Here is a 23,951-nt window from a genome sequence, read left to right on the forward strand (position 1 = left end):
CAGTCACAGTCCAGCTGGCTTTGGTGAGCTCCCAATAGATCAGCCCCACTGTCTCAGTGGGTGGGTGCACCCCCCGTGGTCCTGACATCCTTGCTCGTGTTCTCCCTCCATCTGCTTCTCATTGGGACCTTGGGAGCTCAGTCCAGTGCTCCAGTGTGGGTCTCTGTCTCTATCTCCATCCATCACCAGATGAAGGTTCCCAGTGATGTCTCTCCTGGTGCCTGGCCTACCTCTACTTTCTAAATGCTGGGATTACAGGCATGTGTCACCATGCAATTGTGGTGATGGTGAGCTATTGATTTCTTTGAAAGATGTTCTATCTAGGCAGAATAAGAAAGATGGTGACCTTCATACCTCTAAAAATTTTATATTTTAAAATTTCTTGCTCACTAAAATGTCAAACGTTTTGAACTTGCTGCTTAATATTAAATAGATTATTTCCTTAATATTATAGTTAGATTTTCTTGAGGAGTTGACATTCTACAACTTAAAATTAACTTATCACATGAGAGACCTTGGTATACTCAGCCTGAAATGAGATCTCTTTATCAAATCCTTCCTCTCAGGGTCTCTGTTTCTTGTGCCTTCTCTTGGGTTCTTTTCCTTCTGTTTATTTTGTCCAATTCTGCTGTTAGTTTTTTGTATTATTATATTTTATTTTATTGTTATCCCTTTACTAATGACAGATAAAATGGGAGGGGATCCAGATGGGAGAGGAGATTGGGAGGAACTGCAAGAAGTGGAGGGAAGGGGAAATTGAAATCAGGTTATATTATGTGAGAAAAAAAATCTTTTCAATAAAAGGAAATAATTACCTTATCTCATGGAGAACACTGCATCCACATATATTTATTAGCTCACTCTGTTTCTTCAGACTGTATCAGAGGGAAGAATTAAGTTCATTACCACAATTTAAAGATAAGCACATTGAGACATAGAGGGGAAAGGTAGCTTATTTTCAGGTACCCAGCAAGTCAAAAGAATATGAATCACCAGAGCACAGTCTCCTAGTGCTTCAGGACAGTGCTGGTTCACAAGGACAGCAAAGGGGCTTCCCTGCTCAGAGCAGGTTTGTGGGTAGGAGCACTAAGAGTTGGAATTCAATGCTGGTTTCTGAAGAAAGAGCCTTAAGGAGCATCTAGCATCTGCCAAGTGAGTGGGCACGGTGGCAGGAACCCTGCCAGGGCTCGGTTCCTCTAGTACGTTCCTAGGCTGTTCCACTGAACTTCATTAAGTGGGGAAAATGAAATAGGACAAAGCAGAATAGATCATCAGGACTTCCCCTTTCCTTCCTTTTCTTACAGTTGTCCAGTCTTTTCAACAAGACAGAAGAGCCCAAAGACGAATCTCCTTCTTCATGGAGACTGGGACTCAGAAAAACTGGCAGTCACAATATGCTGAGTGAAGTGGCCAACTCCAGGGAAGCCTTTAGGGATCGAGGTTCTTCCATCTACCGTTCCTCATCAAGCCCTCGGATCTCAGCTTTGCTGGATGACAAAGATAAGGTGCAGTGGAGAGGGGAGGGGTATGCAGGGCATTCAAGGCAGTGTTCTTCAGTGGAAATGCAGTCATGATGACATGGGAATGCTTTCTAGTCCCCAAGTTGATTATGGAAGTACAGAGAATGTGAAGATGTTTTTAAGATGGAGGACAGAAATAATTCCTTGTTGCCAAAGGATAGGGACTTTGGTATAAGGCATTTGGTATCTGTTGAAATGAGTTGGCCTTGTAACTTCAGTAGTTTCATCAAGTAGTTATTTATTTGCTAATATTTTTCTTAAAAATAGCTTTTTCCTTTTGGCTTTTTATTCATTTATTTATTTACTATGTATACAACATTCTGCCTCCATGTATGCTCACATGCCGGAAGAGGGCGCCAGATCCCACCACAGATGGTTGTGAGCCACCTTATGGTTGCTGGAAATTGAACTCAGGACCTCTGGAAGAGCAGCCGGTGCTCTCAACCACTGAGCCATCTCTCCAGTCCCCCTTTTGGTTTATTTTATGTTCATTCTTTCTTACTTGCCCTAGAGCAAAATAATGACTCAAAGTTGAACAAGGCCCAAATGGTTCTTCTGAGTCAGTATCAGGAAAACTTACTCTTTTGATGTTTGCAAGCATAGTTGAGCTTTGAACCTTAATGCAACTGGGCACGTTAGCACTTAGTGGTTTATTGTTTCTTTGTTAAAAATTAGAACAGGATGACCTGGAACCTGCTATGTAGCCTCAGCCTTCTGAGTGCTAGAATTTCGGTGTATGCTATCATTACCCTGCCTGCAAGAAAAATTTTAACCTATTGTTTTTCATTTATATAAATATATGATTAGGCTGACTTTAAAAGAAGTTCCCCATTATATTCATCAAAGAGGAATTTGTTTCTAGATTTTACTAGATTCACACCGTGTTTTTCTCTGGGGTCTTCTTTGTAATCATAGTCCTCTTACTGTTTGCTTTCCTGGTGACAACTTGAAGGGATGAGCTGCAGTGTATCTGTTCTGTGTGTCCCCAAGGAAGTCGCATTTCAGGGAAGAAATAGCTGGAGAACAAATGAGACTGATGTATGCAGGGCGTCAGTCCCATGGAGCTGCTTGTGGCATCCCAGACCCCTTCTCACCCCCTCAGTGCTGCCCATTGTATATGTTGTGCTGTTTCCTTCCCTGGAGCATCCTGACTTTCTCTTGAGAATTGTTTCCCTCCAGACAAGATTTTTATGAAGGAAAGGTAAGAGTAAGTTTTTAATAGCTAGTCTTGGGTAATACCACTTGAAATAGAACTAAGGATGAATCCAGGTATGAGAATATGTAACTATCATAAGTTCCACCTTTTCCTCCTTCTTGAGATTTGAGGCAGTTTCACTGTCATAGGTCTGGCTGGTCCTGAACTTAAAATCTTCCTGCTTTTACTTCCCAAGGGCTGGGATTACAAGTGCACCACTATGCCTAGCAGAGTCCTGCTTTTCTACCAAAAATGTTTTGTGCTGGGTCAGCATTGAACCTTTCTTGGGTATTACATATTTTTGTTTTTATAGGAAAGAGAAAACAAAAACTATTTTAGCACGTTGGTACCCCGGAGGCTCAGCAGCACAAGTGACATTGAAGAAAAGGAGAACAGGTAATCACAATACATGCCAAAAGATGATGTCTTTCAGCCCCTCTGGGCATAAGGATCTGGCTGTTATTTGTCTGCCTTGTCCCACAGGCGTTGTCAGTACATTATGGATTGCCTGTCCCTTCTGCTCAGAATACTTCCCAGCCTTTACCATTTTTTGCCAATTTTTAACCCTTTATATTGTAACTCCAGTTTAGACATTACTGCCTGCAGGACTGTGACCCTTCCAAGTATGAGTTAGTTTTAGTTACCCCCGCAGGCTCTGTTTTGTTTCTCAAGCCGCCCGGCCATGCCTTGTATAGTATATCCCACTAGATTGATAGAATTGAATAGATTGTTTACTTGAAATGATCAGCTTCTAATTTATAAGGAAGTAAAATTTAATGTCCTGCATTTCAAGGCAGAACTTAATCTAGACCCTATTTTTCTTAAGGCATGCTGCTCCTATCAGGCATCATTTGGAGGCCTATTGGAGCTGTGGAATCAGAATCAGAATATCCTAAGTGATTCAGATAAACATTAAAGCCCAAGAAGGATTGCTGTAGGCCTACAGTCTCTATAGAAAAGACCCCAAGTTTTTGATTGTGAGTTCAAAAAACCTACTACAGTCCCTCCTGGATATCTTCTCATTTGTAGTGCTGAAGAGGCGCCTAGCAGCACCCTTCCTTTTCCTCCTGTAGTAACCTCATTAGCTCCTTCGCAGCCTGCCACTGGGGATCATTGCAAGGTACTTTTAAAATGAGTTAAAAAGTGACTCCTCATCACAAAAGGATGAGGGACTTTTGGTGTGAGGTATAATTTGGTACCTGTTGGAATGAGTTGGGTTTAAGGTTAAGAGAAGAAAGCCAACCCTAGTATAAGAAGCATATAGAAAACAGAATCACTTGAAGCATGTGCCTGTTTCTTTAGCATGTTACAGTTTTCAATTGGCTGTTCTCTCTGTTTATAGACCAAATTGGTGGTAGGAATCATTGCTTTGTTGGTTTTTCTTTCTTGCCTGTACAGAGAGTCAGCCGTTAATCTAGTGAGGAGTGGCTCCCACACCAAGCAGCTGTGGAGGGATGAAACAAAGGGAAATGAAACGCCACAGACAATTGCTCCTTCCCCTTATGTGTCAACTTACTTGAAAAGGTACCAGCGGCAGAGGGATGGGAGATAATCTTTCTTCACTCTGATCATGGGAGGATGGGTAATGATTGCATGCTCTTTCTATCCAATTAGTACCACAAAATGAATGGCATTTTAGATTTTTGGGATCAACATTTTCACTAGTTTAAAATTAATTTTTTCTCTTGTTAACTGGATTAAAGTAAGCCAATTCCAATCCTCACTACAGACCTGACTTTATACTCCATCCTCTTGGCCCTAATAAAATTTCAGTCTGAAGTAGTACCTAGTGATTTCTGGGGAACTTGGAATTTATACACTCTTGCCTAGTCTTGATTTTCCCATTTCTAAAACTAGAATACAGGTTACACTTTGGGGTGGGGGGGGGCACGATAGGGTGGTAAGGAATGGGAAATGGGAACAGTTTTCTGTTGGATTTAAGTCATTTCATGTTGAGCCTGTTAATTTAGGGACTTGAGTTGTTTTTGTTTTTTTATGACTTTAATGGCCTTCAGATCCATCAAGATGTGAAACTCGCAAGTTTGGTGTGCAGAGAAGGTACATGGGTTTCCTTTGATCTCATCTGTATTCTCTTTCCTGCAATTATTTTCTTTGCCACAAGCTAGCCAGCAAGCAAAGCACCTCTGCCAGAACCATTAAGCTACAAGAGGCACTTAATAATATTTTGGTTTGAATTTTGCTGCTGATGTAGAAGAATCTGTTTTTCATTGCTTACTTTGAATTCTTTCTTCATTTCCACTTAACCCTTCCAGCTGCCGCCTCCTGCCTTTGTCATTAGGCTTTCTAGATGGCTACCTTAGAAACAGGCTTTGGCCAAGACTATAAAAGCAGATTAGCTGTTTGTGATCAAAACTATTTCTACCTAACAGGAAAGCTCTTGACAGGTAGTTAATGTCGGAACATGGGAAATAAGCTATGATGAAAATAGACACTATTGCCTTTTAATTCTTCAGTTCTGCAGGTACATCCTAAGAAAGGTCTTGACTTTGGAAGTGTACAAGTGCAGCTCAATGGTTATTTTATGTATGTATTTATTTATTTGTATAGGCAGAGCCTCATGTAGCCTTAGTTGGCCTTGAACTCCTGTGTAGTTGAAAGTAACCTTGAAATTTTGATCTACTTTCCTCTTACCTCCTGAGTGCTGAGCTTACAGGTATATGTCACTACACACATTTATAAGGCTAGGAATTGACCCCAAGGCCTCCTGTATACTATGCAAGCATACAACCAACTGAGTTACATTCAAGCCCACTGACTAGTATACCAATCAGTTGTTTGGGGCTTTATGAGGGTATCACCCATTTCTCTTAAAGGGAAAGGCCTTGAATTACCAAGATATATCAATCTTTCTCACAGTCAAATCCAATATCAAAGAAACTTTTCTAAGAGAATAACGTTCTAGAGGTGGGAAAGAAAGAATTAGCTTCAATTTAGTTTCCAAATGTGGAGTTATTGGGGGGGGTTGTTGATGTTTATGACCCAAATTTATCAGCAAATGAGTTTTAATGGCTTTGTTTTGATGTAGATTGGGCAAAGTTACAGTGAACGGAAGATGAAAGGACTGCAAATTGTGCTTAATTAGATGAGCTTTTTTTTTTTTTTTTTTTTTTTGTTTTTCGAGACAGGGTTTCTCTGTGGCTTTGGTTCCTGTCCTGGAACTAGCTCTTGTAGAACAGGCTGGCCTCGAACTCACAGAGATCCGCCTGCCTCTGCCTCCCGAGTGCTGGGATTAAAGGCGTGCACCACCACCGCCCGGCTTAGATGAGCATTTTTTGAGAAAAGATCTATAAGTCACTTGGTGCTTTAGGTTTCCAGCGCTTGTTGTCTGTGACCCTAGAGTGATTTTTATAAGGCCTTGTAGTCTTCCCGAGAAGAAAGAATTATATGTCATCACCATTTTAAAAAGAAAGTGCAGGAAATCTCTTATCCCCCAGCTATGCCAAGCCTTGGTCTTGGAATTTTCTACATTGTCTCTTGTATTTAGCCAGGAACAAGTCTTATACAGCCCAGTAAAACACTGCTCTTCTAGTGAAGTTTTCACAGCTTTCTGTCCTCGCCCCTAGTTCTGTTACAGTCAGAAAACATTTACAGACTTCTAACCCAGTAAGGCTTTGCTGCAGTTGAGATCGTCCTTATGTCTTCAGTTGAAAACGAACAAGCTACAACCCTTGCCTTTCATTGCCCTAAAGCTTTGATTCCTCCCTAAGACATTTTTCTTTAAGGTGAATGACTGCAGCAGCCATTTTTTTCTCCCACAGCTCTCCTTTCTTTCCTTTACTGTTTACATTTCTAAGACCTCCCCCAGCCCTTGGTCTTCTGGCTTCATGTCATGATGCATGATTTGGGGCCTTGGGTTTGTCAGGGTTTTTTTCTTCTAATAATAGTCTCTTGTCTTGTATTCTACTTTCTTGCTTTCCCTTGTTGAATGTCACATCTCCTCCTCTACTCTTTTGGATGAATGATCAAAAAAAAAAAATCATCCTTCAAAGAGTGATGATTGTTTCACTCTTGGATGATTGCCTGCTTGTGCTGGAGACCCAGCTCCAGCTGGAGTTACCTCTCCACTTCCTGGTTGCCATGCCATCTCTTTGACCTACACTCCTTTCACATCTGGGTGGGAGGCGGGGTTGGGAAATGGTGGGTGAGCAGCATGTCCTGAAGAAAGTGACTGTGTGCTGTTTTGCAGTGCTTCATTTGGTAAAAGTAGTGACCCCACAAGTCCCTACATTTCAGCCAATCGCAATTCATCTCCTGCTACCTCACCCATTACCATTGGTTCATCCACCTCTCGGGGCAGCCAGTGGCAACCTGCCTCTTGCCCTGCACCAGTCAGTACAAACACTTCTGCATCTGTACAACACACCAGGTAAGGCTTCTTGGAGCCATTTGAGTTACATCATCACAGTTAATGCTTCTGGAAACACATAAGAGATTTGAAGCAAAGAGGCTTTGTCAGTGTAGAAATAAGTTTAAATTCCTGTGACAGTATCCAGAATTTAATGAAAATGCTTTTATTTTGTCTTTACTAGACAGTCAGCAGTTGCTTATTGAATAACATTGGATCCATATCATTGTCTTGATGTTCAGGGGGTCAAAGTAGCATGATTGCTTTCATTTGTCAACCACCTTTCCAATTGTGATTACAGTTTTAGAGTCAAGGCCATGATAATAAATTATCTATTAAAAATATTCCTGCATTTTACTTGTTCTAATAAGAGTCTCATGTATTTAGTCTTTTGGAAGATGACATACAAATCCAGAAGAAAAGCTAATCCATGTTCCAGAAACCTCCTATAGCCTTCTGAGAATTATGCTAATCAGTGTTCTTTTGGGAGCATTGTGAGGAGAGGCTTGTGTTTGCAGAAGCTATGTCCTGGGAGCATATCTTTTTGGTTTTCCATTCATTTAAAGGTAGCATGGTAGAGTGTCTTTGTGAAAGCACAGCAGGACTTCAGTTCCTTTTTGTTTTGATTGCTTTGAGACAGTGTCTCACAATGTAGGCCTGGCTGACTTGACTTCACTGTGTAAACCAGGCTGGCCTTGAACTGAGAGATTTGCCTCCTAAGTGATTAAAGACGTGAACCACCACACCCAGTTGACATCCTCACATACTACTAAACTGCTGTGTATGTGTCTATGCTTACTTGTCTGTAAGTGTACCACATGTGTGCAATGTCTGCTAAGGCCAGAAAAGGACATCAGAGCTCCTGCAACTGCATTTTCAGGTGGTTGTGAGCCACCTGTAGTGGTTGCTGGGAATGGAAACTGGGTCCTCTGCATGAGAGGACATTTCTCCAGCTGTTAGCTGCTCCTTGCACTACAGCTTTTTTACCCTTTCCTGCATGGTGGAAGCTATTTTTGTTTTGCCATATGGCTTTTATGGGTCTTGTTTTGGCAGAATGAAAATTAAAAATAAATAGAAATGATAATGTTGTTGCCAGAATATCTATTATGATGGTGTTTGATTGATGTTTGCCAGTTTAATAGAGTTCTTTCCCTGAAACAAATAGTCACCATTAATTTAGTGAGAAAGAACTATTTTATAATGAATTATCATTAATACTGTTATAATTATATAGATTTCAGACCTATGGCTCTCATAGTAACACTGTATAGTTGTGTAGAAATTAATTGGATTCCTATAATAATACAGCTATATTGATATTCTGTATATTATCACTAAAGATGAAGAATCCAGACAGGAGGATGGAAGCTTAACTTAGCGTTTAGCACTTGCTTAGCATGCCTAAGGCCCTGGATTTAACCCTCAACACTGAGGAAACAACATAGCTGAAACTGGAGACTGTTTTGTTGAATCCTGTCTTGTGACAGGAACTGGACTAGTTTCTGTACAGAGGGATTTGTAGGCTGGGATTGGTTTATTCACACGCAGCAGTAAATCCCTGTAATACTGCTTTAAGTATGAGACGGTTTCTTTTTCTTGTAAGAAAGTCCACAAACAAGGCCAGTACAATAGCTCCAAAGTCTTAAAAGATCCAGTTCTTTTTCTTTACACCATGGATTCTATCCAAGGTTTGCCTCACAGTTTGGAATAACTGCTGGAGTTCTAGCCATGGTGGCTGCTTTGTGAATATGAAGTAATAGGCAAGGGGGAAGCAGGCAAAGAGAGACCTTTAAATTAGTGTTTCTTTTTTCAGAAACACTAGATCTGTGTCTCATGGGGTATTTTCAGCATCTGGCAGACCTTAGAAGATGTCAATTTTGGGTAGGTACATTGTTGCCTTAAGAAATAAAGAGCACACAGAAAGGTTGGAAAGATGGCTCGTTGGGTAAAGGAACTTACATTAAGCCTGACAGTTTTATTCCATCCCTGGATCTCACATGGTCAAAGGAAAGAACTGACTCCTGGAAATCATGTTCTGACCTCTGTGAACACATATACATGCATACAAACCCCACACACCACAGATAAATAAATGTAAAAAAAATTAAAATCTCAAAAAAATAGAATTTAAGAAATATATAGGGCACCTGTTAGGAAGGTCAGGGACAATGATTATTAGTCAGGTAACATCTGCCTTAACTGCTCATATGTTATTTCATAAGCAAATCCCTGGTATATTAAACATTATATGTATTTTTAGATGAGGAAAGCAAACCAAAGGCTTAATCATATGCCCAAGCTCACAAAGCCATTGAGGGACTGAAGCAGGTTTTATATCCAGATTAATTTGTGAAAAACCTACCTATTTTGTCGTGTTTTGTTTACACTGAGTTTATATTTTATTGGGTACTATTTAGGTGTTGTACAGACATTATTTTGTTTCATCATCATGAGAATTCTGCATGATGCAGCATTATTTTCCCTGTGTTATGGTGAAGGGTCAGATCTTTAAGTTGGTTGATTATTAGCACCATGTGGTTCCGTTGTGTAGTTTCTGACCCTGTTGTAGAGCTTTCCTGGCTATCCTTGAAAGTCTACTTATAAAGTTATAACATGTTTTAAAATAATAATAAAGTTTTATTAACAATAAAATAAAGTCTCTGGCATTTCAACAGCCTAAGAAATTGCAAGGCTGGCAAGATGGCTCAGCAGGTAAAGCACAGGCCTGGCAACCTGAGTTTGAGCCCCAGAATCCATAAAAAGGAGGTAGGAGAGAGTTATCCCACAGATTAACCTTTGACCTCTTCCCTTATACACTGAGCACATATATACCTATAAATAAAACTTAAAAACAAAGAAATTGCAGAGAAGCCAAAATAGATTATTAACCCAAGAAGAGATTTCATCATGCTTTTGTTAAGTATAAAATCTTACTTAAGGTTTTTTTTTGTTTCTGCTGCTTGTTTGTTTGTTTTTTGGAGAGGAGATGGAGTCTGTTTCCCAGACTGGTCTCAAATCTTGAGCTCATGGAATTTTCCTTCTCCAACTTCCTAGTAGTTGAGAGTTATGGGTGCATACACTATTCCCAGGTTGGCACCATATTTCTTATGGCTATGCTTCTGGCTAATTTTATTAGTACTTGCTGTATACTAATAAATCTAAGAAATTATCTCCAACTTTTCAGATAAGAAAATGAATATACATTATCACCTTATCGGAGGTATTAATTGCTTCTAGGGAAGTAGCTTATATGTTTTAGGTATAGCTTTTATCTTCAAAACTGTTATTTTTATGTGTTTCTTAATGCCATGTTTAGACTTTATGATTAGATTATCTTTTTTGCACTTATCCTAATATATTTGGAAGGTTGCTGGTAGCTACTTGCAAACATTTTTGATAATAATTGTGAGTAGGTGAAAAACAGATTTTTAACGTTCATGCTTTTCATTGCTTTTCCCATCCCTGCAAGTATCAATTTTGGATCTCTGTTACCCCAGCAACAAGCTGTGACATCACAAATGATAGCTTTTTGGGTGGAGAGCCAGTGGTTGCTCCTCTTTGTTAAGAAACAAAGATCTTATTTTCACATAAATGGCTTTAATTAAACAGCTTGCTGTTGCAGTTGGTAGTTAAGGTTACATATAGAATCCTGCTCGATTTCTGTTTCAGTTTCTTACTTAGGCAGCTATGAATGTAGAGAATTAAGCACTTGTGTAAATGGAAAAAGACTGCAGTTGCTGGACTAGGTGAGAGAGAACCAAATAGACTGAGGTTATAGAATAATTTCAAATGGGTAATTCAAGAAGATGGTCATCAAATCTAGCTTGAGGATTGCCACAAAGACTTCTCCTGTCAAGAATTGAGGGACAGGTGAAGACTAATATCGTAAGTGATTTTAGTGTCTTTTTTCACCTGTAGTGAGATCCTGTCTCTTTGTGCATGTGTGGAGGGAGGTCAGGTGGCAACGAATCATTTAGGACACTTGCATATGTCACTATCTTGCCTTGTGCCACAGCTGATTTTTGTTTGTTTGTTTTTTAATCTCATGCAAAAATAATCCTATAAAATTTAAGTCCTGGGCAGAAGATGTCAGACTAAGTGTATAATTATACTGTTCCAATATTTAAGAGCTCAGAATTAACAAACCAACAAACAAAATCTGAGCAAGGAGATTCTCGTTAGATCTATGCCTTTCCGTTCTCTGTGCCAGTGTTTTGATTATACCATGCCTGAACATTTTCCTTTTGCTCCTGTCTTTCTTAATTTCAGGACTCCTTACAAGTCCCAGGCTGACTCAACAGCAGAGAAAACAACAGATGGTGTCTCTTCTAGTCCTCTGTGTGTGATCACCAATCGCCCTGCACCAAGCACTGCCAATGGGGTTCCTGCTGCCACAGTGTTCTCCTCCACTGGAACGGACTCCTCTGGGGAAGCCCGGGAGAAGAGGAGGTATGAGGTTCCTGATGCATTTGCAGGGCTCTGCTCTGAGTTGAGAGACAGAGATGTGGGTATGAAGTCCTTGACCCACGCTCAAATAGAGCTTAATTTTACTGTTATGTCTTAGGTTGGAAGGTTTTTTTTTTTTTTTTTGTGGTGGAGGTCTTATTTCTGACTATTTAGTATTATGTTCTGTATGTAGTCAGACCTTTTTCTATTTATCTTATGATAATTGACAGGTATATATTTGCCTTTTGTGATGTGGAGCTTGAAGCACAGAGAAAGAAAGATCCTTCGTTTTGTTCTGAGTTTTCTGTGATCGCTCTGTGCAGCAGAGTAATACTGTGAAAAAATCTCAAAGAATCAGAGCTGGGTGTATAGTTTTATACATGTGAGAATACTACCCGGGAAGGAAATGAACGTTTATGGTGATGCGGGATTGAGATCTGTTGTCTGCAGTTGAGACTTGCTGTGCACCTCAGGCTGGCTTCAATCTTTTGATCTTGCATTAGCCTGCCTGAGACTAGGAGTCCAGGTGGTTACTACCATGCTTTGCTGCACTGCAGTGGTTTTAGAGAATCTGAGAGAGCAGATGTAGATCAACATGAGACAGATCTGAAGAAGAGCGGAACTGTGTATTAGAATTAAGAGATTGTGGACAGTGCGACAACAGGAAAAACTGCTGAGCATTGTGTCCAGCTTGAGCTCTATGAAATCCAGTGTGCATGAAAGACTGAGGCTTTGGTATCACTTTCTAAAACTAGAAAAGGAGACAAACCTTTATTGAGATTTAGATTTTTAGTTTGATTTATTTCCAGTATCCAAAAAGATATTCTTCTATTTCTCAGTATGTATGTGTTTGTGAGAAACCAGGAAATGCTGTCTAAAAGATACAGTACCAAACTTTTTAGTTATTTGCTTATTGTGAAGACAACCTAAAGCACACATTTTGAGAAAGGAGGGGGAAGTTAAGTGTATTGAAAAATAGTATTTTCCTATTCTTTTCTTTCCATAAAATTCTAAGAAAATCAGTTTTCTGGACTAATGGGTTTCTGAGCCAGTAGTGGTCCTCTTTTCTTTCTAAGGAGACATTTTTATTTGTGTTTATGTATGAGTGCATTGTGTGCGTGCGTGTGCATGTGCACACACATGCCATTTGTGTTGCTGGTACCTTTGGAAACCAGACAAAGGTGTCAGATATCTTGGAGCTGGAGTTACAGAAGGTTGTGAACCTCCTGATACGGGTGCTGGGACCCAAATTTAGGTCCTCTGGAGGAGCAGCAAGTGTTCTTAAGAGCGGAATCATTTTCCTAGCCCCCAGTCATCCTCTTCTAATTGGCTTCTAGCCAAGTAAACATTAATAAGTCAGTCCTAAATGTGTAATGCTTGTACATTTTTTACTAGTGCACAAAGAAGTACCATTAGTTTCATCTGAGAAACTAAATTTAAGAGCAGTCTTTTCTCCAACCAAGAAGTCACTCTCTAAAGTATTTCTTAGGTCAGGAGAGATGACTCAGTTGATAAAGTGTTTTCAAGTATGGGAACATGCGTTCTCAGCAGCAGCAGCCAAGTAATAGCAGGTATGGCATCTCACATCTGTGACCTCTACTTGGAGAAGACAGAAGTAGGCAGTCTGGGAGCTTCCCTGGCTGGCAGTGTAGTCAATCCATGACCTCCTGGTTCAGTGAAAGTGAAGAAACAGTTAAGGAAGACACCATCCCCCACACAGCTGCGTGTAAGCATGTACATACTCACACAAATACATACACCCACACCTCCCACACAAACTGTTTCTTAGCTGAGAGAAATAAAACAAGTTAAATTTATTAAGATTGTGATCCTCGGAAAGCTGGAACAAGATGTTTGTTTTCAGGCTGTGTTGAATTGCTGTGTCAATCAGAGAATCATAGAGGCACTGCCTCTGTTGATGTCATAACCTATAATGGGTAAGACAGCGTTTGCTACAGATTTTGATTCTGCTTTAGTTGTTTTGTCAGGCCACAGGTATGCACTGAACACCTGCTAGTTTAATAAATAGGGTGACCAGGATAAATTTCCTTAAGAAGCAGCAACTATAAAAACAAAGGACTAACTGGGCATGAGTGGTACACACCTTTAATCTCAAGCTTGCAGGAGGCAAAAAGCAGGTGGATCTTTGTGAGTTTCATGCCAGCTGGGGATACACAGTGAGACCCTGTCTACATAAAGCAAATAACCAAACAAAAGAATTAAAAGGACTAAGCTGAGACATTAGTGAACTGTTAGTATACTGGATCAAGAGTGCATTTTACTGTCTTTAAGAAGGGCATGAAGTGGGGCTGGAGAGCCGGCTCAGCTCTTGTTGCTCTCACAGAGGATGCAGGTTCTATTCTTATCATTCACACGGTAACTTCCAATCATTGTAACTCCAGTCCCGGGAGATCTGTGGCCATCTTCTGACTTCCACAGGCACCAAGGCATATCATATGCATTGCACACTCACATACACTCAGGCAGAACAGTCATACACGTAATGAGTGGCACTAGTAAAGAGCTGTTAGTCACTTGTTTTGTACTAACTTTCACTCTTTTCACAATCTTGATTGCTGCTGTTACCAGGAATCACATTAAGCGCAAGTAGTACCTAGGCGAACTAGACAAATCTGGTATGAACCTACAGGAAACATATGTGCTGATAAAAATTACAAGTGCATGTGATATATACAATTGAGCATCATTAATCTGAAAATAGAAAGTATTCTAAATTCCACACATACTCAAAATTGGTTTTGGTTTGTTTCTTGGAGACCAAGTCTTCCTGGCAGGCCTAGTATTTACTATGTAGCCCAGGTTTGCCTTGAACTTATGTCAGCACTCCTGCCTTAGCCTCCTTCAGTCTAGGATGGCATATCCTACCGTACCTGACTTCACATACAAAATTACTTAAAAAAAAAAATACACGAGATAGTTTTGGATACTGTGACAAACATCTGAGAGAAATTCTTTAACAGGAGGAAGGTTTATTTTGTTCATGACTTCAAAGATGAAGTTCATGGCCAGCTGGTTTACTGTTTCTGGGCCTGTGGTGAGGCAGAACATCACTGTTGAAGTGTGAATGAGCAAAGCTGCTCATGTCTGGAACAAGACAGGCAGCTCCAGTGACCATCCCACCAATAAAGCCTCACCTCTGAGTGTTGTAAAATGCCTATCTGTGAGCTGTGGTCAATGTTCAATTGTTGGGCCTGCTAGTTGGAGAACAAGTCTTCAGTATAGGAACAGGTTGTGGGGATTACATCCTATGAAGCTTAAATGAATCTTATGTGTAGATATGGATTTCTTATCCATAATACCTTGTTATGTTTATGAAAATATCTCAAAATCTGAAAAAAATTCAAAATCTGATATGCTTCTAGTCCCCAGAAGCTTGGTTAGGAGAAGCTCAACCTGTATCATAAATAGGCAGCGTGAGTTATAAACAGTGTGTTATAGAAGAGGAACTCTTTGGGGGATCCAGGTGGCTTTCATGAGAGTGTGATGCTTAGACTGAGGTCTGTAGGATGAGTAGCAGCTAGGGGAAGAACTTTGAAGATTTGTTTTATTTTAGTGAATGAGTGTTTTGCCTGCATGTGTGTACTCTATGTGTGCCTGATGCCGAGGTAAGTCAGAAGAGGGTGTTGGATACCCTAGAACTGAAGGTATGGATGGTTGTGAACCACCATGTGAGTACTAGAGATTGAACCTGGATCTTCTACAAAAACAACACATGTTCTTAGTCCCTTTTCTCCAGCCCCTAGGGAACAAACTTTCTAAGCCAGTTATGGCAATTGAAAAGATAGTCAGTGTTAAGTGGAGTCACTATGAAGGTTTTATATCTAAATGAAACATTGCGGGGAGAGCGGTTTAAGATGAGACCTGCGGAGAGCGTGGAAAGTGGCTATACCATGTCAGTGTCTTCCAGCCAGTGATGAGCATTTGGGTTTTACAGACGATGAACTATAATGGACCAGTAGAAGAATTTTTCCAGCAGCTTTATAGAGACATAATTCTTATACCATACAACCCACACATTTAAAGTAGCAAGACATTGATTTATTTTATTTTTAGGTTTATTTATTTTATTTGTGACTGTTTTGCATGCATGTACACATACTATGTGCATGCCTGGTGCCTGTGGAAATCACAAGAAGGGCATTAGATCCTTGGAACTGGAGTTACAGATTGTTGTGAGCCACCAAGTCGGTGCTGAGAACTGAACCTGGGCCCCCTCTATAAGAGCAACAAATGCTCTTAACCACCAAGCCATCTCTTAATCCAAAGACACTGGTTTTTAGAATGTGGACTAGTATGACTATTGGCACAGTGAAGTTTGAACATTTTTATTACCTGTAAGAGAAATCCTATACCTATTTCCCTCATCTCTTTACATACCCCCAATATATTTCCTATCTTCATAAATTTCTTATTTTCAACCTTTCATATAAATGGAAACAAGATGGGGTTGTTGACTGACCTCTTTCTAGTATATTTTCAAAGTGAATTTACGTTGAGGCAGGTATGAGGACTTATTTATTCCTTTTTATAGTCCACCGTTGGATATTGTTTATCTATTCATAAGTTAATCACATTTAGATTGTTTCTATCTGTTGGCTATTGTTAATAATATTACTATAAATATTTGTGTGTGCATTTTTATGTGGACATATTTCTTAGTTACATACCTAGTAGTGGATTTGTAGGCAACATGCCACTAGACAATTTGAATCTTAAAGTATCATGAATTCCCCCCCCCCTTTTTTTTTAAAGTTCTGGCTTTTAAACTCTGCCTGAAGTTATTAGATAGGGAAAGAATAGGTAATAAGTGTGAAATGACTAGCTGAGGAGGAAAGACTATCGTAGAAGTAATATGAAAGATCGGGCTTGCACTGGGATAATGATAGACGAGGTGCAGGAAAGTGAATGGACTAAAAGTGGATGTATTACTCAATGATTTGGAGGGAGGAGCAGATCAATGCCATGCACATATGTGGGGGCCGGATGGACAACTTGTCTCTCTGCTTCCACCATGTGGGTCCTGGCACTTGAACTCAGGTTGTCAGAATTGGTGGCCAATACTGTTGTATTTATATGTAGCACTGTGGATGGGAAGCTCAGCTTTTACTGTCATATGTGATGTCGGACATACTTAGCTGGGACTTGTAATGAAGAACCTGCCTATATCAAGTTAGAACTCTGGAAGGGCTATCCAGTTCATGAGAAATGTTTATTGTAAACCCTGCCTCAGAAAATGGAAAGGAAGGGTCTAGTCGAGATCTGGGCAGGTACAGAAGTAGCTAGAGGAAACTACTATCCATAGAATTTGGAATCCTAAGTCAGGAATTTAATACAGAAGCCAGGTCTTTGCTCTCGAAAGCTTGGGTCCTGGCACAAACATATGGTGTTAGAAGTAAATAGAATCTTGTTCAATGGAGACTCATCTAGGCAGAGCATCTAACAGCCATTTATTGAAGACTGTCATATGTTTTTCAAAGATTAAAGTTACAACGTCAGATGGGGAAGAAAATCTGTTTCCTCATCTTGAGTATTGAAAGCCTATTGGGGGAAGACAACCAAGCAAATTGAGTACTAATTGTGTAATTTTTAAGTGATATGGAAAAGAAATATACAAATTGGGACTGGAGAGATGGCTCAGCTGTTAAGAGCACTTTCTCTTTTTTTGATTTGGTTCATTCTTCTCACATTTGATTCCCAGCACCCACATCCAGCAGCTTATAACCTCCTATATGGCCAGCTCCATGGGATCTGATGTCTTTTTCTGGATTCTAAGGGCACTTGCACTCACGTGCACGTATCCATACACAGACACACACATATACATATTAATAAAAAAAATGCATTGATTTCTGTGAGGCCGTGGAGGAGGGGAGTGGGTGACTAGAGGCAACTGGAAATTTATAAATAGGAGAAGGTGGTATTTTAGAGGAAACAAATTCACGAATTTTACTCCTTTCTATTCCTGAGGAAAGGCAAGGACACTGTAGTATTTATAAAAGTTTTTGTTTTTAATGAAAACAGATTTAGAAGGGAGTGGGGTATAGCCAAATTAATTGGGAAACAATGGATTAAGCTAAGTTAAACAGGCTTACTCAAAAAGCCTTCTGTGATCATCTGGAAAGAGTGATGGTTGAAAGTGGAGTTTGGGAATGTGTAGAATGTAGCATGTACCCAATTGGGTTGTTTTTAACCTTGGGGAAACCCCCAAATTTATGTTCCACTGGGTAGTCTTTGGAAATTGTGGAGCTAGAGAAGTAGGCAGGAACCAAATCAAGCTAGTTTTTGTCTGTGGTATGTTAAGAAAGTTGATCTTCTGATCTCAGAGCTGTGAAATAGCATAGTAGGATTTTCAGCAGAGGAATGACTTGATCACATAAAACATATCATTTAAGCTTTTCCACAATTAAAGCCATTTAGTTTCTCCCTCTAGATAAGCGTAAACTAAAGGGGGGAAAGTCAGATGTTTTGAAACAGCTAAATTTTTCTTTTGAAAGAGCATGCTGAGTGGTAATTCTTCTCCTTTGAAGCTTCAGCTTTCTCTGTAATCAGCTCATTGTGGAAGTGTTTTGACTCCTGCTAGGAAACCGTGGTGGAAGCCTTGATGCCCTCATTTACAGGTTCAATGGAAACAATTCCTAGCATTGGGATAAATGAGGATTAGAAACTGGCCACAGCAAGATCTAAGCAGAAGAAAGGCAATGCTCAGAAATAATCTCCATTTGCCTTGGGATTGAAGCACTTAGACTGGGGAGTGGGACTTAGCACCCTTTTCACAGTGGGCTTGTTTTGAGGAAGTGTTGTGTTTAGGACTAGCCATGGATATTTTCAGCTTTATCCTTGTCACCAGTTCTGGACTCAGCTTTGTGTTAAGTGAGCAAAGCTAGGAGCAATGGACACATTAGGGTACCAGATAAACAGATAAAGAATGTTAACACTTGTTTTTTGGGTGGGAGAATTCTAGCTAATTCCCCTACTTTTCTGGAATTAAAAGGTATTACTGTTATAATGAAATGGAAGGAGGAAGAACAATTGAAAAAAATTGCTGAGGAACCAGTCTCCCTTGTGATACTAACTTGTGGTAATGGCTATGTCCATCCAATAGTAATTGCAATAGCCAGTCAAGGTTTTCAGAACTCGTGTGTGTCTGTGTGTGTGTGTGTGTGTGTGTGTGTGTGTGTGTGTGTGTGTGTTACTAGAGATTGAACCGAGGATCTGGCCTTGTTGTTTCTAGGTAAATGTACTCTACAACTGAATTACTTTCTCTAGTCCCTTTTTAAAGGAGTGGGGTAGGGACAGGAGCTTGAACTTGCTCTGTGGCCCTGGCAAAACTTGAGGATCTCCATGCCTCACCTCTTGAGTAGTTGGAACTACAGGCCTGGCTAATTGTGTTTTGTTTTGTTTTCGTTCTTTTCTTTTTTTTTATTTTGTTTTGTTTTAGTTTTTTCTTTGTGTAGCCCTAGCTGGTCTAAAAAGAACTCACTTTTTAGACCAGGCTGACCTCAGACTCACAGAGATCCATCTACCTCTACCTCCTGAGTTCTGAGATTAAAGGCGTGTGCCACCACCACCCAGGTTGTTTTGTTTTCTTAAGACAAGGTCTTATTCTGTAGCCTAGGCAGCCTGTCTCAGAACTGGATTTACAGGTGTGAGCTGCTATACCCAGCGTAATTTATGGTTTTGAATACACATTTTACAACAAAATACATAATACAATTTATTTTTTAGAGAGAGCATGACCTTGGATTTACCAAACCCCACTTCCCAGAAAAAGCTCTAGTGCATACAGCTGTTATTGTCTTTACATGATGGAAAGGGATAGGATAGGTTCCTTACTTTAATGGAAGGGAATGTTGAAGCCCTAAGACCATAGAGTCCTTTCTTATCTACTGAAGTATTACTACTTTTTAATTAAAATAATTCACATTCAGAATTTAAGTTTGATTCCAGGGCCAGCCTGTCCTGATCTACAGTCTAGAATATAGCTCACTATCCTCCAGTTTTTGGGTTTACCTGGGTACTGTAGAAAACAGAAGGGACATCTGGTTCTAACAGGCCAGATGATTTGACTGGCAGACTACAGGACAGAAATGGCAAATGGCCAGCAGTTGGCAGATAGCTCTGCGGGAATACCAGGGCCAAGTAGCAGCTGTCACAGTCATGTAGTGGTCAAGTTCATTTTCCAAAGCTCCAAGTTTTCCTTAGCAACCGAATATAAATAATCCCCATGGCTAATATTAGAGTCTGATAGTGACTGTCTTTGCCTGCCTTTTCTCTTCTTATGTTTCCCCGGTAGCTTTTTCCTCCCCTCAACCAGCCCTGAATTGTATATCCCTCCCTCACTCCCTCCCTCCCTTCTCCTCCTCCTCTTCCTTTTTTTTTTTTAAAATAGAAATGGCTATAAATTATTTGTCTCCACAAGAGGATAAAATTGCTTATTCCTCCAAATAGCCCACATTATATTCACCTCTGCTTTGCTTCTCAGGGTATGACCCTACTGTTTGAGTCATATACCCACATACCAATCTTCTTGAATCCTTTGGAGTCTCTTTAAGCTATGTGGTTACTCCAGCTAATGTGAAGCTGTAAGCAGATTAATGTGACATCATCCTTGGAATATCAGAAACTTAAATAATTAATCCATTGTTTTTAAAACACTTAAAACTGTCTCTAAGCTATGACAGCTGTCATTTAAAGAATATTTTTATAGTCTTCTAATCTATCTCCATTTTTGCTCTAAAATGTTTTCCTTATCTGAAAGTCTATAGCAAAGTTGAACCTATTTTTTATTTATTGATGCAATCTTTGTCTTCTTGTGTGAATATTGAACAAGAAGAAAACAAAGTGTATATGGTAGTAGGCAAATTATACATTGAAAATAAAATACCATCCGACAACATCTCAGGCTACCCAGAAATTTTCTGTGAAAGCAAGGGTCAGAATTAGGAATAGCATAGCCCTGAATAGTCTGAGGCAGGAGGACTGGCACAACTTTGAGGCCAGCTTGGACCTGTTTCAAAACCCACCTCAAAAAATTCAAAACTACTAAGTGAAAGAAAGGAGGGACAGGCAGTTGTGTGCACACCTTTAATTCCAGCATTCAGGAGGGAGAGGCAGGTTTCTCTGAGTTCAAGGCCAGCCTGGTCTACAAAGCAAGTTTCAGGACAGTCAGGACTACACAAAGAAACCCTGCCTCAAAAAAACAAATGCAAAAAAGAAAGAAAGAAAGAAAGAAAGAAAGAAAGAAAGAAAGAAAGAAAGAAAGAAAGGAGGAAAAATTTTAGGTTTTCTTTCTTTTTTTCTTTTTTCTTTTCTTTTTTTTTTTTTTTTTTTTTTTTTTTTTTTTTTTTTTTTTTTTTTTTTTTTTTTTTTTTTTTTTTTTGTACTCCATTATAGGTTTCTCCACCAACACAGTAGGCCAAATCAAGCCAAATTTAAAAAGTTTAGCAACAGGTTTATTTAAGCAAGGCAACTTCTGGACTGGTTCTCTAGTCCCAGAGATAGAGACTGGAGAAGAAAGCAGGCAGATTATATAGGTTGTAGGTGAGGGGTGATGATGTGTCTGCCAAAAGCTGACCACTTTAGGCAGGGGGTTGGGTGGCTGGCAACTACAGGGGAGGAAGCTGCCCTCCACCAAGAATGCGAAACTGGGCTTTTTGGGGCCTTTCCTTTGTTCAGAGGTTCTCTGAGTGGGTGGGGTCTGGAGAGAGAGAGAGAGAGAGAGAGAGAGAGAGAGAGAGAGAGAGAGAGAGAGAGAGAGAGAGAGAGAGAGAGAGAATAGGGTTTTCTGCATCTTGCATGGTGAGCTGGAGGTTCCAGCAAACAAGGATCAATCAGGATGGCTTTCATTGTCATGCTTTTAAGAAGTAGCTCCAGCCATCCCCATTTTCAATAACTGTCACCCTGATCAGCCATTAGCCCAACACCAACAAATCAGTAAGGTGTCACTCTGGAAGTTTCTGGGGTTTAAAATAGAATTTAAGATTATGCCATAGAACTCCAAAAAATTCTGGGGGGAAAGAAAGAAAATAGTGACCCTTTGCTTGGGCCCCAGTCCTGAGGTGGCAGAATAATGAGCTTCACTGCACCAGGCTGAAGACATCATATAAAAAGAGTGGCCTGCAGCATCACACTGCTCCTCTCTATGATTTTTCTCTTTTTTCCACCCAGAAAATTTTTAGAAGACATAGTCTCTATGTTGCCAGGCTGGCCTCATAAATGTTCTGGTAGAAGCTCCACCCCAGCCCCTGGCATCCATATAGCTGAAGGGTCTTGGATGTTCTGCTGGAACCTCTACTCCCATCCCCTGGCATGCATAAACCCAAAGAATCTGGAATGTTTGGGTGGAAGCTCCACCCCAAACCCCCTTCCCATCTCTCTCCAAACCCTGCTGCATCTCAGAAAGCCCACCAAATGATGACCTGACCTTAGGGATGCTCAAGACCATTCCCACATGATACTTAAACTTCCCCCCAGAAAACAGACATATGGTTTTCTGGTCTTCCTTTCCTGTCTCCTCTCTGGGGTTGGAAAATCATCCAGGAGTGTTTTATCCATTAAACCTGGGCTTTTTCTAAGTCAGTTTAGTTGGTCTGATTTGGATTACTGGGTCGACGGAGAGACTTATGAAGTGCAGAAACTTTTCATCTCTCAAACTGTGAAATAATTTACTTGACAGTGTTCATGTTGTTACCAGTTTAAAAAAAAAAAACTTTCATTAAGGTCTGTACCAAGCTTCTGTAGAGTTAATACATTTGGAAATAAGGTCTACCCAAAAGTCTAAATGGTGCTACTATTTTAGATTTCAGGTTGCTTATTTCAAATATCTTTAAACTCTGCATACCGTAGGGATCCTGTATCTCAGGGTTTTGAAACTGGGTTCTTAATGTGGGCTCACTTTCTATGTCCAGTTTCTTTGTCAGTTATAGGCACACCTCAGAGTTATAGTGATTCCAAGCTACCTCAATAAAATGAATATCACAGTAACAAAAAAGTACTGTAATAAATTTTTTTGGTTTCCCAGTACATATAAACATAATGTTTACTATTTTTATAGTCAATTTTGCCATAGCAATGTCTAAAAATACAATGTATGTAACCTTAATTTAAAAATACTTTATTGGTCTGACAAGATAGCTCAGCAGATATAAAGGCACTTGCCACCAAGCCTGATGACCTGAGCTCAGGCCCCAGAACCATATGATAAAAGCAAAGAACTGACTCCCACAAATTTTCCTCTGAAAATACATACACTGTGGCACTCCCTACCCCCCAAAATAAGTAAATGTAATTTAAAGTTGTTGGGTTTTTTAAAAAATACAACTTGAGCCGGGCAGTGGTGGCGCACGCCTTTAATCCCAGCACTTGGGAGGCAGAGGCAGGTGGATCTCTGTGAGTTCGAGACCAGCCTGGTCTACAAGAACTAGTTCCAGAGAAACCCTGTCTAGAAAAAAACAAAAAAAAAATACAACTTAACAAACTAATATTTTTGCTAGTGAGGCTTTTATCCCCATATGGATGCTTGCTGACTAGCCAGGATTGTGGTTGCTGAAGACTGAGGTGGCTATGAAAATTTCCCACATTCAGTGATGTTCCCCTTCTCAGGAGGTTGCCTTTAGCGTGCTGTGCTGTTGAATGGGATGTGACCCTCAGTGGAGCTTCTTTCCTAGTGATTTTCTCTCAGTTCCTGAGGTATATAACACCCACGTCCTTTGCGGTCCTTCAGCACTTTCAGACTATGCCTTAAGGGACATGGAACGTGTTCATCTGTAAGAAACAGTCCCACATTAGCAGTTCAGTCATCTCTCCAGATCCCACTTCTAGTTTTCATCTCCTTTTTAAAGATTTGTTTTTGTATGAGTGTTTGCTTACATTCCTGAGCGTGCACCATGTACCTGAGGAAGCTAAGAGAGAAGTCTGATCCCTTAGAATTACAGTTACACAGATGGTTGTGAGCTGCCATATAAGTGCTGGGAACTAAATTCATGTCCTCTGCAAGAACAGTCGGTGCTCTTAGCCGTTGAGCCTTTAATTCTGGTTCTCTTCTACTGATACCACATTTGTAAGTACTGCCACCTCTGAGGGTTGAAGTCAACTTCTTCCAAAGTCCAGTTAATCCTTGCATCAGCAGTGTTTTTGGTGGTATCTGGAGTCCAGAACCCTTTCTGGAAGGTTTTCATTTTGGTTTCCCCAGATCTGTCAGAGGAGTCACGGTCAGTGTCGTCTATAGTCTTACAAAATCCATTTCTTAGCTAATGAGATCGAACAGTCAAAATTACTGTGACCCATGCATGTGCTGCAGAGTAGATACTACCTCAGTATGCATAAAACTTGAGTCTCACAGATCTCCACCCCATCTCTTGGGTGACTAAGTACAGTGTCAATGAGCAGTAATATTTTGGAAGGA

At 40.1% G+C, this 23,951-nt stretch overlaps 1 protein-coding gene across 7 annotated transcripts in view; it reads left to right on the top strand.

The window, feature by feature from the left end:
- Nucleotides 1–23,951, top strand: part of Ppp1r12b (protein phosphatase 1 regulatory subunit 12B) — a 207,720-nt gene that overhangs the window by 74,551 nt on the left and 109,218 nt on the right. For 3 of the 7 annotated variants that reach the window (XM_050147573.1, XM_050147575.1, XM_050147576.1), the window contains 5 exons: nucleotides 1,305–1,505; nucleotides 3,029–3,111; nucleotides 4,114–4,239; nucleotides 6,923–7,102; nucleotides 11,351–11,530. In XM_050147573.1, the coding sequence (XP_050003530.1) occupies nucleotides 1,305–1,505; nucleotides 3,029–3,111; nucleotides 4,114–4,239; nucleotides 6,923–7,102; nucleotides 11,351–11,530 (770 nt within the window). Of the gene's footprint in view, nucleotides 1–1,304; nucleotides 1,506–3,028; nucleotides 3,112–4,113; nucleotides 4,240–4,730; nucleotides 4,774–6,922; nucleotides 7,103–11,350; nucleotides 11,531–23,951 lie in introns of those variants that run through there. The other 4 variants (XM_050147574.1, XM_050147580.1, XM_050147577.1 and 1 more) reach the window with 3 other exon arrangements.

The sequence above is a fragment of the Alexandromys fortis genome, unplaced genomic scaffold (genome assembly GCF_014885135.2).
Source record: "Alexandromys fortis isolate MF-2015 unplaced genomic scaffold, M_Fortis_MF-2015_v1.1 scaffold_58, whole genome shotgun sequence".
Classification (NCBI taxonomy): domain Eukaryota; kingdom Metazoa; phylum Chordata; class Mammalia; order Rodentia; family Cricetidae; genus Alexandromys; species Alexandromys fortis.